We start from the raw sequence: 17,601 nt of genomic DNA, 5'->3' as shown, positions 1-17,601 counted from the left end.
GAATAGAGATGGAATGTTATGTATAAGTTCTGTAGATATTGGTACGATATTGGTGAGGCGTAATTTGGAGTTTCGTGTACAATTTTCTTCACCTACCTACCTGGGATAGATGAAAATAACATTGAGCGATTAAAGATAAAATTTGCAAGGATGTTGCCGGGCCTGAAAGATCAGAGTTATAAAGGAATTTGGAACAGATTAAGACTTTATTCCTTGAAAGGGCAAGCACTGAGGGGATCTGATCGTGGTATACCAAATTATTAGCTCAAATGCAAGCGGTTTTCCAGGAATGTAGGATGGGACTACAAAAAGCAGTCATGGGTTAAGGTTGAAATGTAAGTAGCTTAAGTGAATGACGAAGGTAAATATCTTTACCTAGAGGGTTGTGAGCGTGTGGTACAAGTTGATAGCACAGCTGATGCATGGAAGCGATTTCAACCTTTAAGAGAATGTTGTATGGCCTAATGGATGGTTGGGATATGGAGAGCAGTGGTGCCGTTCCAGTTCGATGGAGAAGTCATTGTAAATGGTTCGGCACGGACTGCATGGGCCGCTCAGTCTGTTCCTGTGTTGTACTTTTCTATATCTCTGACTCTGTGAATCTATTTGCTATCCTCCAATCTTCAGATGCATCATCTATCGCAAAGCACTTAATTTTCTCTGCTAAGGCCCGCAAATATTCTGCATTTGCCATCCACAGAGTCCAGGGGATATCTTGGCAGGAACTGGAGATTTATCCACCCTCAGAAATGGCCTACTTCTCTGTAAAGTAGATAGGACTTACGGCTTTACTTCTGCATGTTCCCACTTTTAATTTTATGACCGCCTCCCGTGATCTTCCACATTTATTTTGTGTCCACACATAGATTACTATTCGGAACTTCCACAGGACCAATCTTGTACCTTGAAACCCTTTTACTCTGATCATATTTATAGAATCCTCGTGGGATATCCTTTATACTGTCTGCTAGGAAAATAATATATTTATTTTTTCTGCTCTCTAGATACATTGCTCTTGAATAACTTAAACTACATAAGTACCTCAACTGCTCCTTCCTCCCTTCCTTCCCATACAACTTTTGTTCCTTAAGCAGTGCCTCAATATTTCTTGAGAATGAAGGCTCGCTAAACCTCATCCAATTTCCTTTTATTCTGACAGTGACATACTGGCTTTGCACTCTCTATATTTCTCTTTTGAAGACCTCCCACTTTCCAAGTATACCTTTGCCAGAAAACAATCTGTTCAAATCCACATTTGCCGGTTCTTTTGTTCATCATGCAAATTGCCTTTTCTGCAGTCCTGGGGGCCACAATGTCTTTTCCCATAGATACTGTGAAATTAAAATGAATTATGTACAGTGGATCCAAAGTATTGCCCTAAAGAAATTTATTTCACCAAACCTGTCTTACTCGCTAATAGGAGATCTAGAATAACACAGTCTCTGGATGGGACTTCTCTGCACTGACGAAGGAAATCTTCCTGAACGCAGTCGACTAACTGTATGCCTTTTGTGGTCTAGGAGTCCCAGTCAATATATAGAGATTAAATTACCAACTATAACCTCATGTGTCTCACAACATGCTGCGATTTTTCTTCAAATGCGTTCCATCTAAACCTCATGGACTTCTCTATACAGCCTCTCCCACCTCTCCCATTTCTATCCCTCCTCTCTCTATCTCCACACCCCCTTCGGTCCCAGCTCTTTCCCCTTTCTCTACCTCTATCGCATCGTCTGCGACCTTTTGTCTCATACTCTCTCTTCTCTTCTCTCTTCGCTCTACCTCGTCGACTTTGCCTATGTCTACACCTCTCTCACTGTCCTCCATCCCTTACAAAATCTCCCTCCCTCTTCCTCTCCATAATCTTACCGTCTCGCTCTCCATTCCTCACCCTCCACTCTCAATGTTCAACTTCTTCTCATCCACAGCACTCCAACGCATTCCCTACCCACCACTACCCTGGATCCTCGCCATCACTATCACTTTCCAACTCGACCACTCCCTCACACTCAAACTCACATGCATCCTCCTGCGTCCGTATACCCAACATCTCTTCCCCCGTTCACACTGACTCTCAATCATATTGGTCCTTCTGCATTGCACTACAGCACACTCTCCCCGTGTCAGTCAGCCTCCCCCTCCCAGCCACTTCCATGCCCTCAGATTCGTTTTACATTCGACCTCCACATCCTCGCGCGCGCTCTCCCCTCACCCTTCCCTTTCACTTCTCCTCGCCACCAACCTCACTCTCCACTTTCCCTAAACCTCAACTTCAGAATTTCTCTCATCCTCATTCTCCCCATCATCCCTCACACTGACGCTCCCTTATATCAACAACATTTTAAAGGTAAATGGCGATTGTATCTGGGAAAAGTTGGAGCTTGAATACCATGAGCAATCTTATTTATTTTGAGAAGTGTCTTTGCTGAGAATGCAATGAGCTGGTTTATTTAGAAGAGTCAGGAAAATTCTCTTTAAAGCCCCTCCAGATGTTTCGAGTCTAATTTAAATATAAATTGACCCTTGGTTATGTTCTTCAATACAGGTTCAAGTGGTAATTTGCTGCAGCAGAAATGGTTGAATACAAGATTAAAGCGACTATGTTCACATCTGAACGTCAGTGTTTTCTCGAACCGATTAGACTTGTCTTTTTTACAGGACGGCCTCTCCCTGTTCTGTGGAATTTGCCGGGGCAGGCAGCCAGTTACACACAAACCCTGAGCTCCGACTATCACAGAAAAACAACAACCCGCAGCTTCGAAATCAGTCAACAATCTGGCAGCGTCACGCTTCATTTCCAGCCCATGAAAGCTATCGGCCTCCAACATCGGCTGTTCACTTTCCATGAACGAATGCAGCCTGATCAAATGAATTCTTGCAGCTTTTTGTGTATTTCATGTTTACGAAATGTTCGAGAAGGCGCGTATGAGGCAGGGAGTGGGCAAAGAAACGACTTGAACACATCGACAGTGTCAGAATATTTGTGGGGAATTGAGATGAGAATAACTCAGCTACTGATATTTAATTCATATCTTTGTTTCAAAGCACCCAATATCACTGTTTTGTCTCAGTGATCAATAAGTTGTCAACGAATAGGTTCAATGGGTACATTTACTGTCAGAGATTTGTTTACAATATACTTCCTGAATTTATATTTTTTTCTTCGCAAACATTCACCGAACACAGATTACTGTCTCAAAGAATGACAGTAAAATGTTAGAAACCAGCTCCCCCCTCCCACGCATAAGCAGCAGCAATCCTCACGAGCAAAAAAGCATCTGCAACTTCTACCGAGCATTCAAGCGTTTAGCAAATTATCAATAAAGCTACATACTTGCAGTATCCCGAAAACTACTCGTTCGCAGAGTATTTCTATATAACACAGGCTTTCTCCCCCTGCATAATAAAGGAAGGAACGGTGTCCCTGTTTCGCAGCGGGAGGGGAGACGTAGCAAAACAACTCGTCGATTGATGGTGTTAAAATCTGTTGCGTTGTGAAATATGTATTTTTATAAAATTCTGTGAGTATTTGAAAATTCTCACAATGGCCAACTGAAGCAAATGTTCCATTACGTTCAAGGACCATTTGCTGATTGGAGTTGGGGTGAAGAGCTGTAAGGAGATAGACGTGCCGAATGCGGGATGAAAGCGCACATATTTCAAGCTAAGTTTTAATCAGCTTATTGTATGGAGTAGCAGGTATGAGGGGCCGAGTGGCTTACTACGCAGTAGCATGTTCAGAAATGTCCAGGACAATTGAATTAATGTAAATCGATCAGATGAACGCTCGCGAAGGCACACGAGTATTTTTCTTTGATTGAACGTAGCAGCCTCTGGGTGCAAATATTTCCTTCATCTCCCCCATTGAACTGTTTCTCCCACTATACAAATACAAATAAATTGTCCTGAATCGTGAAGCTCTTGGAAAATCTTTGAACAAAGTTTTTCACATGTGCTGTGGGGGTAAATTGCGTGACGTGTTTGTTTTGATTTCAGCAGAAAGACGAACCCCGGAACCGGGAGAGTTGTGCAATATTTGAGGCGGATCTCTTCCAGCGCCGGGAAGTCCCGTTCCCACACCGGGTGGAGCTTAGAACCTGCAGAACCAATCAAATCAGCAACCTGGGATCCGCTGAGCCAGAGCCCCGCCCTGTTGGTTCTGTTTGATCAGCAAGGAGGAAAAGTGTGAGATCGACACGGAAATACAGACAGACCCTACGCGAACGCGGGGGAAGGTTAACGCAGCGTCTGTTATTCCTGTCTGTGATTCCTCCATTTACTCCACTCCCCTCTCCTTCCGCTGCCGGTGAGGGTGTGTTGGACCTGAACTGACCCGGGTCCGCACTGCACTCCGACCTGCTTCAACAAGCGTGGTAAGTGTTGTCTCCGATAATCCCGAATCAGATGACCGTTTACAGCTTATTCCACGATCGGGAGAATTTAATAAAGACGGGAGCTCTGAACTGTTCATTACCGAATTTATTATTGATCAAATAGATTAAAAGAAACGACGTCGTTTCCTTCACTCGCACTCTGCAGTTGGTTTCTACAGTCAGTGAAGAAGAACTTCCCTAAACCATAGTGATATTCGAAATGCCCCATGTTTTACGGGCCGGTCTCCCATTTCTCTCTCTCTCTCTCTCTCTCTCTCTCTCTCTCTCTCTCTCTCTCTCTCTCTCTCTCTCTCTCTCTCTCTCTCTCTCTCTCTCTCTCTCTCTCTCTCTCTCTCTCCTCTCTCTCTCTCTCTCTCTCTCTCTCTCTCTCTCTCTCTCTCTCTCTCTCTCTCTCTCTCTCTCCTCTCTCTCTTCTCATCCCTTTCTCTCTCTCTCTCTCTTTAATTCTCTCTCTTGTCTCAATCACTCATTATCGCGCACACACAGTCACATGAATGACTTCAAACTGACTACAAACTGACCACAGAATTACAGCGACCATGATATTTTACTGTTGGAACTTCGCAGTTGAAAGTGCCGTTGAAGGTGAGTGCGGAATCTCGAACCATTTGGATTTACTTTCAGCAGAGAAGCTGCTCGTTGCTCTGAGGAATGTCTGCATGTCGGAATCGGCCCTGCAGACAGGCAGCAGCTTGCACAGAGATAGTGTTCTGTGACTCTGACAAAACAGCGAAACTGCCCCGCTCCCTCATATCTGTTAAATATCCACCAATACATTCTTGGTGAATTAAGGTGATAATAGGTCTGGTAATTCATAGCATTTCGGGTCTTTATTTCCGATAACCCCCCGTGGCATGAGATTCGGGTCTGTAATCAAGAAGTCATTGCTCTCCTGTTACCCACTTCGGGCGGTGCTGGCCGTTGCTTTACTGTAGTTTCCTACCTGCACGGTCAATAGTTTCCACAATGTATGTCAAGATTAAAAACAATCTTCCAACCACTGGTTCCGGTTTAAAGCCATCGTGCGACAAGCTGTGCAGCCAACATGTGTTCCGTCTCCGAAACTTGTCATTGCCCAGGAATGCATGTTGTTTGCTCTTTGTGCCAGTGTTTATTGCGGGTGTTTCGAACTGATCTCCTCAATGTCTTGTAGAATACTGGGATTCTGTTCAGGATCTCAATACACAACAAACAGCGATGGTGGGATTGACCAGTTACATAAAGTGGTAAGCGGCATTGCAGAGCGAATCCACTTTCTTGGCAATATATAAACACGAAAGACTTTGACTACAGAACACCTATAAACCAATTTAATGAGTACGGATCAAAGCATTTGCAAATAACCTGTCGATGACAAAAAATATTGTACTGAGCAAATCATCCTGATTTGTTGATATCGGTTATAAGCAACAATGGACCTTACACTGACCCCGCTCTGCTCTCCTTGTCCACCCCCATCCATACACTGCTGTCTGTATGTTCTTAATTTTACGTTTTCTCTTCGTTTCCCTCACTGGCTGTTCACAAAATCGAAAAACAACTTAAGATTTTTATTCTTCTTCTGAGTATCAGCTGGATGTTTTGCAGAAATTTTTCCAAGTTCTTCCAGCTTTCCATATGGAAGCTTCAATTTTCTTTTCTTTATTCCGGATGAACATTTAAGTCTTCCCGAATAGCGGTTACGGAAGCGAGAATGCAAAATGACAGGATGCATGGGCACAGAAGAGGAAGAGTCCATCATGAAACGAATACCTAAGACCCGCCTGCCCTCACCCCTCTAGAGTGGGGATTATTGGTTCAGAAGCACTAGCCAGATGCTGGGAAGTGACGGTGGGTCAACGATTTCCGGGGACAGGGGGAAGGGGTAATATAGGTTAGATGTTCACCCTTCTTTTTCCCGATTATTCTTAGACGTTGCAGTGAAGGTCATCTCTGGACGTTTTCCATCTGTCAGAACATAAATCTGTGAGAAGGTTGTAACATCTTAAATTATATGCAAAAATATTTCAAAACAAATGTATAGACAAACATGAAAGGATTTTATTTGCACTGCCGTAGGCTGAATCTGACAATGAAAGTTATGAAATGGGGATGGAAATAGTGGAGTTGTGTGTTGGCCAGTGGCCATTGACTGAGCTCAGAGGCTCATGTCTCCGGGACATGAGCAGCGTTTCAAGGAGAGCAGAGCGGGATCAGTACAGGGTCCATTTTTGCTTGTAACCTATATCAACAATCAGAATGATTTGCTGTTATCTGCAGCAGCGTCCGGAATTCAAGTGTCCTTTCCGAGCAGTAGGAGCGAGTATGCTTTGAAAAGCCTGAGATGTGATTTTGAACAGATCCCCAAACAGGCAGTGTCCTGATTCCGGCTATGTGCAGAGTGAAATGAAGGAGATGTCTTACCATCACTGACGAGCGGAGCAGTGCCTCCCGGTGGCATTCTTCTCTAAATCTGTCTGAGTGATGGGGATGTGGTCTTTGTCATTGGGGAAAACAGAAGAACAAAACCATATCGTCTTTATCCCACCCAAACGACGACAGGATCAGGCAGAGTACTGTGCTCTTCATCTTGATGAGGTTAAACGCTGAGACTCGGTTGACGATCACGCAACAAACAGTGCGGCTAAGTTAATCTCTGGTGGGTTGGCAGACTACGTGTCGTCGTAAGTCACGCCCAGTTGTGCTCAGGTCGCAGAGGGTCGTGGTAATGTGGTCACAGGTAAAATTTCCGAAATTTCTGCTCACACTAACAACAAGGTGGTAGCTGTGAGTGAGTGGTAGAAAACATGAAAGAAGGATAACAGTAAGCATGTCTGCTTTGGTGCCGAATGCAGAATCATTACTAACTGAAGAGAGATCTGCCGATGGTGATGTCCAGATTGCGGAGCTGTGCCACCACAAACAAAAAAGAGACTGAAGACCATCCTGGGGTCTCAAATCACGAACTCACTGCCAAAATGTTTTTTTTTTTAATTCCCAGGCAGCCTGATTACTGAAGTGAGAAAGGTTCGTTCCAATTTTGCTCGGCGTTTTTTTTTTGCCGATGCAACCGGAACTTTATATACAGTATGTGGTGAAGTGTGTCTTTTTGTGGCAGCAGTTCAGAACAAAGACAGAAGAATCGCAATAAATAAAAAGAGATGGGTGGGTGGATACACGAGGAAATCTGCAGATGCCGGAAATTCAAACAACACACACAAAATGCTGGTGGAACGCAGCAGGACAGGCAGCTTCTCCTTATAAATGCTGCCTGGCCTGCTGTGTTCCACTAGCATTTTGTGTGTGTAGGGTGGGTGGATAGATTGATTGATAGATAGATGGATAGATGTATAGATAGATGCATACATACATAGATGAATGGATAGATAGATAGATGGATAGATAGATAGATAGATAGATAGATATATAGATAGATAGATAGATAGATAGATAGATAGATAGATAGATAGATAGATAGATAGATAGATAGATAGATAGATAGATACATACATACATACATAGATGAATGGATAGATAGATAGATGGATAGATGTATAGATAGATGCATACATACATAGATGAATGGACAGATAGATAGATGGAGAGTTCTCCAGTTGCCAGGGACACAGCAGGCTGGACTAAGTGTTTCGGATCATGCTTCTGCTCTGTCATCTGGAGGTGATGTTGTCCAGCTGACTCCGGGTGAGCTATATTACCACTGACATCTCAAGCAACGCGGTTTGCTTTGTTGCAACGGTATTGTGTGAAGACAGGAACTCTGTAAATTGGAATAAATAAATATTTCGGCCAGACTCCAGATGTGTAAAGAGGAAGTGGTGACATTTTCATTCCAGTAACCTTCACTGGTCCTGAGGCGAGATGGAAAAACAATTAGTTTGGGTACTGTAGAATGTGGGACACCATTGTAGGAAGATACTGAATTTCTCTTTTCAGGTGAAAGTCGATTACCACATTCTTTTATCTCATATACAGAGATTCTGTGAAAAGCGTGTTATGAACCACACAATGAGTCTCTTCCTCCCGCAATTTTCTCCCCTCCCGTTTCCTCGCCCATCCTTTTCCTCTTCTTCTAGGCCTTCTCTCTCGCCGTCCTTCCTTCGCTTTCCCCACTGAACAGTTTGGATTTATTTTCCTAGTACGGAGGAGATTGTATAAGGTATTCTACCTGATGGAGAGAATGGATAACGCAGACACTGGGAATCGATTCCGATGTATAAGATTTTTCAAATAGAACACACTATAGATTTAAGGTGGGGAGTGAGAGTTTCAGCAGAATTGTGGAGTGTTCATCTTCAGCCAGTTGTGTTGCTGGAAGAAGGGCTGACGGCTGTACAACTCTGTAAATGGTCCTAAGGCACTGGCAAGTGCTAAATGGTGACTGATCCTGTTTCCTGCAGGGTGAAGATGCTGCCTGTCTACTTACTGATTGCCTCGCTTGTCATTGGGGCTGACTCGAGTGAAAGGTAAGGACTGAGCGAAGTTCCATCCGTCACTCTGTCCCAATAACTTGCCCAGCTCCACTTCCTGTCGCAGCTGTACCTAGACCCGCATCTTATCCTTGCCCTGCTTTGCTCTCCAGCACGGCATCGGTCATCAAACCAGCCTCCTTGCAAACAACCTGCCCCCCATGTACCCGGTTCACCCCACTGTATCCCTGTTACACTTGTGTTTTATTTTTTTGTTCACCGAGTCCATGACCTGCGCCGGCTCACTTCTGATGATCCACGGTCCTCTGAAGTCTGAGGGATGTCTGATTCAGGTGTTGGAACTGAGCTGTTTATTTCTCTCAATGTGTTTCTGCTTTCAGTCATTGTCTGGGGTCTGATGTCCTGTGTACCACTGCGGATTATCAGGTAATGAGATCACGAATATCACTGCCCCCCCCCCCTCCTACAGACAGAGCCACCCTCTCTCCTTCAGTCGTATCAGTTCATCTATCCCATAACCCGTTTCCAGTCGTGTATCAGAACTCAGCGTCTTCATTTGTGCCTCCAATTACCAGTCAGTGCCTGGCACAAATCACATTCTTCAGGAACAGCCATGAGCAGCTTCCTTCTCGTCACGCAGCATCAGGAACTAGGGTGAATAGCATCGATCCTTTGCCACTGGGTCTGAACACAAATACACCTTACCCCTCATACTGGGGTTTCAGCAGCAACTGAAGGACTACAGGCAATTACCTCCAACATTAGCCAGGGAGGGAAGGTGTGAAGAGCAAAGTAAAAAGTATAGGTAGTTTGTCCAGTCTTTGGAAAGGGTACAGAAGAGCTATAGTAGGATGTTCACTGGATAACATGAGAATAGGAGGATATGCACATAGTTTAGTGAGTGGGACTTAATTCACAGCCAATTAATAACGAATTAACCTTGTTCCACCCTCTCCGCCCGGCTCTGAGCCTCACACCACCGTTCCCCTCTTCCAACTCAGTAGAATAACAACACCATCGTCTATCAACAGCTCCGTCGTTACAAAGAATCCGTCTGGGTTGGAACACACGTGGATGTCAGCATCAGCCCCAAGGTTGACACTTTCATGCAGCTCCTAATCAGCTATACAAGAGGGGAAAACTCTGCAGGTAGGTGGGGAGCGGGGATGGGGTGGGATATCAAGAAGGAAGCGGTGAGTGTCACGGCCCTATTGTAGGGGAGCTGCCCGTTCTGCGACTGCAACATTTCAGAGCCACTCAGTCTGTGTCTCTGCATGCGTCTTCCTCTCGAGAAGAGCCCGGCCAGTCCTGTCGAAATGAAGATGAAACAGAATGGTTACAGACAGTTCATCAATCAGTTGAAAACAGCGGCGGGATTACCAGAAGGAACAGAGTGTTTGCAGTCCAGAGGGCTGATCCACAAACCCTGGTGAATTCAGGTTTAGTAGTAGCATCACATTCCAAGGTAGGGTTTGTGAATGTGGAAAGCATATGGGGATCAGATAATTAGACTGGATCGAAAACACAGCCGAGAGTAGCTGTCAGTTTAATGAAGAGAAAATTACACCATCATCAACCTGAAAAATACAGAAAGCTACAGACCCTCCGGCGCATGATGCTGTGCCGAAATTTTAACTACACTGACATCAATTTAATCCTTTCCTCCTACACAGCCCTTCGTTTAAGCTGTCGTCCCTGTGCCCATCCCGGAGTTTGTTCAATGTCCCTAAAGTATCTGACACTTTCTACGCCATAGGAAGCGCGTTCCACGTACTCACCACACTCTGTATGTAACTCTGCATCCAAGGTATGTGTTCCTCCAATCTCACTCCGGTTCTGCTTCTTTGTGTTAGTCCTTTCTAAGATGGGTAAAAGTCCAAGTGGTCTTTCTTCTTCTTGAGCCCACTGTCCCATACTGGGACACAGGCAACTGACAGGAGCACGGAGAGTTCTTTATCCTTGACTAGACATTCAAACTGTCCCCATGAGAGAGATGATTTATTATACATCCCTAACCCATTCTCCTGCTTTTACCACACTGGCTATTCAAAAATCCACCAACCTCCGCTTTCAATATACTCAATGACTTGGATTCCTAGTACGGGAAACATCATCGTCTCGTCCACTCTATCAAGTCCTTTCAATATTCGATATCGTTCAATCAGATAACCCCTTATTCTTCTGAACTCCAACGAGTACAGGCGTAGATCAATCAGATTCTGGTCATTTGTTAAGCCCTTCATGCCCTGAATCATTATTGTGAAGCTCTCCTGTACCGACTCCAATACCAGCACACCATTCCTGAGATAAGGAGCTCCGCACTGCTCACAGTACCCCAGGTGAGGCCTGACCAATGTCTTCTCCTGCCTGGAACACTGTTTTCTCGTCCCGTAGAAATGGATGCTCTAGGACACTACCTATTGGAGACGTTCTCCCCCTCTGAATTTTGAAATTGCACCGTTTTTTTTGAAAATATACTTCGGATTTATTCTTTCTACTAAAGTGCATGTACACGCATTGCCTATGCAACATTCCATCTGCCACTTGTTTACTCATTCTCCCAAACTGCATAAGTCCTCCGGTCGTTCAGCTTTCTGAGTAGCTTCTTGCAATAGCAACTGTACTCATTTATTTTCTCCCAAAGTCATTCCTCACCCAGAAAAAAATTCAGTGATCCAAGAACCTGAAGCCCCTGCACCAGCTTCTCAGCCACACAAATATCTGGCAAATCATCTTTCATCGATCCGCACTGGCGCGTTGGACAGTTTGCAATACAGAAATTGCTATCCTGCGTCCCAGCATTCTGCCTAGCTCTCTAAATTCTCTCTTCAGCACCTCTTTGCATTGCCTTCTACGTCATTGGCATATATAAGTGCCAAGGTAGTTCGCTGCTCTCCTTCCTTCTCCAAAATAACACCGAAGCGATCCCATACGTCTCTTACCCTTGTACCCGAGAGGCAACGATCCATTCGGGTGTCTCGTTCACGTCCAGCGAATCTCCTGACTGCCCCTCCGACTATTGAATCCTGATCCACAGCCTTTTCTCCCTCTTTCCCTTCTGCACACGGACACATGCTTAGTGCCAGTAACCACATGTCCGTGCATTCTCCTGGGAGGTAATCTCCCATAAGGTGCGATGCGAAACTTTAACTCACAATGAACAGGGATCAGAAGGTAAATGCGCCAGAAATTCAACAATCCAATTCATTGGAGTATAAAGCAAAAAGAAACGATCCTAACATAGTTCCAATTGGAACACCATCAGACATCGGCAGCCAAAAAGAAATGGCTCCTTTTATTCCCTTTCATTTCGTCTTAGCAAACAGTCACTGCTTTAACCATGGTAGAATCTTTCCTGTAATACCACGGGATCGTAGCTTGAAAACCAGCCTTGTGAGTGGCAACTTGATAAAGTGCTGCCTAAAATCCAGGTACACTGCATCATCGGATTTACATTTTTCAATCCAGGTTATTATATATTTTTTAATGCAAATTACCATAGTGTCAAGAATATTAGATGGTTAAATTCGTAGCTCAAGGATGAGAGTGGGAGAACTGGTCTGAAATCATGGGAAATTGGGAATGGAAGTAGCCATAGCAGTGTGATGGGCTGAACCTGGACCGTATGAATCACATAACTAGGGCTGTGGACAGGACCTTAAATTAATCTGTAGAGAAGTGATTCTAGAAATGCGGATAAAGTAAAAGGAAAAAGGACCTTGGTGACAAAACGCATTGATGAAGTTAGAGCAGTAGATGTAGTGTATACGGTTTTCAGCAAGGCATTTGACAAGATACGCCATTCAAAGCCTATTGAGAAAATAAGGAAAATAACGCTTATTTAGGAAGTAAAGAGACATGGGATCCAAGGGGACATTGCCTTGTGGATCCAGAACTGACTTGCCCATATAAAGCAAAGAGTGGTTGTAGACGGGTTATATTCTACATAGAGATTGGTGACTAGTGGTGTGCCTCAGGGCTCTGATCTGCGACCTCTGCTCTTCGTGATTTTTATAAATGAGTTGGAAGAGGAAGGGGAGGGATAGTTTGGACAACTTGCTGATGACACAGACGTTAATGGTGTGGGATAGTGTGGAGGTTTGTCAGATGTTATAGCGGGACACTGATAGAATGCAAAACTTAGCTGAGAAGTGGCAGATTGAGTTCAACCTATAGGACATTCAAAGCTGCTACGCAGATTATCTCTGGTTAAGAAATCATACGGTGCATTGACATTCATCAATCGTGAGATTGAGTTTAGGAGCAGAGAGGTAATCTTGCACACGGATGATAAATTAAACGTAGGGCAGTGTAGGATGAAAGGGTTAAATTGATCTCAGTGTCGGTGGAATGTCGGCACAACATCGTGCGCCGGCGGGTCAGTACCGTTCTGTACTTTTCAGGTCGACGATAGTGTAACTTTCCCTTCAGGAAACTTATATCGAGCCCTGTCGATAGAGGAGAACAGATGGGCATTATTTTCCATGCGTTGCAGAAGGCGTTTGATACATGAGAGCGGGATGCAGATTGTTGGGAGTGATATATTAGGATGGATAGAGGATTGGTTAACTCAGAGAAAGCAGAGTCAGGATACATAGGTGTTACATAGGCGAGATTCTCCTTTGTCTATCCTAATAACTTTTTAAATACTTATGCAAATTGGCAGACCATCAAGAATATTAGAGAGTTAAATGCGTAACTCAATTTTCAGTGTGGGAGTAGTAGGATTGAATTCATGGGAATTTGGCAACAGTTCTTGGGAAGGAGGGAGCTGTACCTGAACCGTGATCGGCCCTGAATCCTAGGGGATCACATAACTAGGGCTGTGGACATGAGTCTAAACTAAATTCTAGGATAATGGTATCGTTAGTTTGAATAAGCATGGATAAAGTGAAAAAGTGTGGATAAACATAATGACATGTAAATGATAAAAAACAGAAATTTAAGAGTTGAGTGAGAAAAAGTCAAGCACAAAAGTGTAAAGGTTTGCAAGATTTTAAAAGCACAATGAGTGTAAGGGCACTTCATTTGAATGTGGCTATAGGTTCATCGAAACTTCTGCAGAACTCAGCAGGTTTGGTAAGAATGTCTGTGGTGTGTTGGTCTTCCTTGTCTGGCGTCGTCGCAGAAACAACAGGAATGTTTTTGTGAAATTATTTTTAAAAATCACCTGAATGGTATATAATGCGGTGGTCTATGTGGGAGTGGATAGTTAGGTTGATCTTAAAGTAGGTCATAGTGCATTCAGAAAATGGTAGGATGGAGTTCCTCCTTCGCTTTCTATTGAAACTCCTGTTTCCGTTTCCAGTGAGAAGTATAAATCTTTTTAACTTTCTTCATCACCCCTAGGATTGAGGATCCAAAGCAATGGACAATTTCTCATTTCATTCACCGGAGATGGAGAGATTACAATGTATTTGTTGGTTCCCGAAGAACTTTGGGAAAACCCTCCAACACCAACAAGCCCACAAGTGAGTACTAGCTGGAACCTGAGCGGTCATTATATTTTGATTGACCCGCAGGCCGAGGGCGAAATGTGGTCGGGAACTAGATGGGGAGGCCTGCTCAATGGGGTGCTGGTTACATTTTTGTCTGCCTTTCAGCTATTGAAGCTGGAGACATGCTCAGGAGGGAGGAATGCTGGCTTCGACGAATATGTGGGATATTTAGGACCAGAGTATGTAGATGTTTTTCAGGACGCGGGAAACACTGCTCCCTGTGATGCTTTTGATGTTCAATATTAAAGGAGAGGGTTTTAGTGTACTGAAATGCAAACAATAAAGTACGTCGAATTCAGCACAGTTTCCTCAAGGGAAAATTACACCCTGCAAAGTAGTTCGGATTCCTTGAGGACACAACAGACAGGATTGACAAAGGCGAGTCAGTCGTTGATAAATGAATGTATCTGAATCAGAACCTGAGACCGCACTAGGGTCAGTGGATGTGGCAAATCAGGAAGTTGGAGGCACTGGCGGACGGGATAAAGGTGAAAGCATGTTTCATTTGGGAATTCTCGGGATCAGGAAGGGACTGCAAGGGAACGTGTCGCCCGTCAGGAGAGTAGGGTGAGTTTAAGCAAAACCGGGAGGTCATCTCAGATATGACCTTACACCTGAGTGAATAGTCGGACAGGACCGATAAATGGTCGTGTATCGTATTTTTCCTGTTTCAATTTCTAAGGTGTATCTATCCTGCAGGCGTTTATAACTCGTTTCCCGACAATGGACGTGCTCTCCAGGAGGATTCGGTGGAATGCCATGACCCAGGCAAATGACTTCAATCGCACGCTCACTGAGCAGAATGCCAAATTCAACAACTCCTTCTTCTTCATGTCTTTCTGCAAAGGGTAGGTAACACACCGAGGCGTGTAGTTGAGTCTGCTGCGCAGCCAGTGCCTACCGGGGCATAGCAATGTCTCTCCTCGCCGTTTGCCAGGAGGGAGAGTACCTGCATTCTGGTCGCAGACTACGACTCTGATGGCGAATCCTTGTGGATTTGTTATAGTCATGGAGAATTGTATTCCATCTTTCTGCTTCTCAAATTTTCCTTGCAGACTTCTGAAAAAAAGCGTGCTGACTTCAATTCTTTTTATTCGATGCGTCAAAATAATTCTAAATGTCAGCCTCAGAAAAATTTTGCCAGCAACTTAGTTAGACGAAATGACACTGAAATATTGCTCATAAAACGAGATGATGAAGGAGGTTTTGGGCCAAGTGGCTCATCGGGTCTGTTGACAGTTAATAATGTCTGATTCATTATCTCCCTCAACCCCATTCCACTGTCTTCTCCCTATAAACTTTGATAACTTTGCTAAACGAGATCGTATCAACATTCACTTTAAAGGTCCACAAGAACATGGAGTCCACGTCCATGTATAGCAGTGAATTCTTTGGATTCACCATCCTCTGGCTGAAGAGATGATTCGTCATCTCGAAACTAATGGGATGTCCCTCTATTCTTAAGTTTGCACTCTAGTCCAGTCTATGTCGGCAGTTCAGCAAATCCCTGCTCATTGTTCTAACCTCCTGCGAGTACAGGGGCAGTCCCATGCAACGCTCCTCTGAGGATAACGCTTGCATTTCCGATAGCATTCTTGTGATTGTCCTCCTGAACATCGCCAACGCCAACGCACACTATGCAGTGTAAGGAGTCTACCGCTGCTAGCAGTACACTGAATGTATTGTGATCAGTGAGTCATAAATCCTCAGCATTACCTCTTTACGTTAGCATTTTAATCCTCCCGAATTGAATGCTGACACTGCATTTGCCATCCTTGCTGTCAACAGACCCTACATGTTAACCATCAGGGAATCCTGCACGAAGATACCAGCATCCATTGGCACATCTTATTAATGGATTTTCACACGGTTGAGGAAGTTGTTTGCACCTTTATTCATTCTTCAAATGTGCATGGCCATCCATTTCCTAAAACTGTATTCCATCTGACAAATCGTTGCCTCATTTCCAAATCCATTTTGGTACTTGTGAATTTCTCCGACTTCCTCAAACTTCGGCAGCAGCCGCCCCACCACCAACCACCCTTCTCACTAACCTTGGTATCGTTTGCAAAGGTGGACACAAAGTCAGACATTCCGTATTCCAAATCATTTACATATTACGTGAAAAGTCCCGATGGCAACACCGATTCCTAAGGAACAGTTCGATAAGCCTCTGGCGAATCAGATAAATCCCCGTTTGTCCAGCTCTTTCCCTCCTGTCACCGGTCTCATGTAGGAGACATTGGTAACCTGAAAATATACCTTCAGGCATGGACCAGGGCTTATGTACCTTCAGGTACGTCAGCCTCCCGATCCACCTCCAGTCTATTCAGCTTCCCGATCTACCTTTTCGTCCTTTTCCTTTCCCGATGTAACTTCAGACGATTTAGCCTCCCGATCTATGTTTACACCTTTGTTTCCGGATCTACCTGTGTCATATCTTCCTGATGACTTGATTTCACTTTTTACCAGTAGAGCATTACCATCCCCTTTGCCTTCCTGCCTACACTTTCGATACAATATGTATCCTTTTGACATTAAGTTACCAGTACAGTCAATCTTTTTTTTTGCCATGGTTGAGTGATGCCTGCAAAAACATACTCGCCATTCTGGAACTGTGCTTCAAATTCATCGACCTTACAAAGTACACCTTGGGTATTAAAAAAACGCACCCTCAGTCCTCTAGTCACCCTTTTCAATTTCACATTGCTGCTAATACTGTTAACTGCAAATTTTTTCTATTATCAGACTCTCCTTGCTAGCCGCCTCACTATACATCGCCTCTGTTTTAAAACCAACTGCCACGGGTTTGGCGCTATCAAACGGTTCTCATCACCCTGCTGAATTAATTTAAACATACATGTATCCGCAAGCACTTTGGATTCCTTCGGTCTCCGGGTGTAACAGTCCCTGTTGTACAGGTCATGTCTTCCCCGGAAGATATCTCAATGATCCATAACTCTTGCCAATGCCCGTGCACCCGATAGTCAGTCAGGCATCGACCTGTAATTACATTCTATTCTTACCTTCATTGGTACGTGGAATAGGCCGCAATCCGGCGATTATTATCCTTGAAGTCCTCTTTATCTGCGTTCTACCTAATTCCCTAAAACCCCTCTTTATGACCTCACCACTTCGCCTACCTATGTCATTGGTGCCAATATGCAGCAGGACTTCTGGCTGCTAATCATTGACCTTAGAAACATTGAAAATTTACAGCACGACACCAGCCCTTCGACTCACAATGCTCTGCCGAACATGTCCTTATTTTAGAAATATCTA

General features: G+C 44.2%; 1 protein-coding gene across 2 annotated transcripts in view; it reads left to right on the top strand.

Moving 5' to 3' along the window:
- Positions 1–4,209: 4,209 nt before the first annotated feature.
- LOC140723190 (uncharacterized) overlaps positions 4,210–17,601 on the top strand; it is a 93,100-nt gene continuing 79,708 nt past the window's right edge. For both annotated transcript variants that reach the window (XM_073037800.1, XM_073037799.1), the window contains exons 1-6: positions 4,210–4,373; positions 8,792–8,857; positions 9,202–9,247; positions 9,853–9,970; positions 14,171–14,292; positions 15,019–15,167. In XM_073037800.1, the coding sequence (XP_072893901.1) occupies positions 8,799–8,857; positions 9,202–9,247; positions 9,853–9,970; positions 14,171–14,292; positions 15,019–15,167 (494 nt within the window). In that variant the 5' untranslated portion in view covers positions 4,210–4,373; positions 8,792–8,798. The remainder of the gene's footprint in view (positions 4,374–8,791; positions 8,858–9,201; positions 9,248–9,852; positions 9,971–14,170; positions 14,293–15,018; positions 15,168–17,601) is intronic.

The sequence above is a fragment of the Hemitrygon akajei genome, unplaced genomic scaffold, assembly GCF_048418815.1.
Source record: "Hemitrygon akajei unplaced genomic scaffold, sHemAka1.3 Scf000104, whole genome shotgun sequence".
NCBI lineage: Eukaryota > Metazoa > Chordata > Chondrichthyes > Myliobatiformes > Dasyatidae > Hemitrygon > Hemitrygon akajei.
The sequence above is the reverse complement of the archived record's forward strand: the minus strand, read 5'-3'. Positions and strand labels throughout refer to the sequence as shown.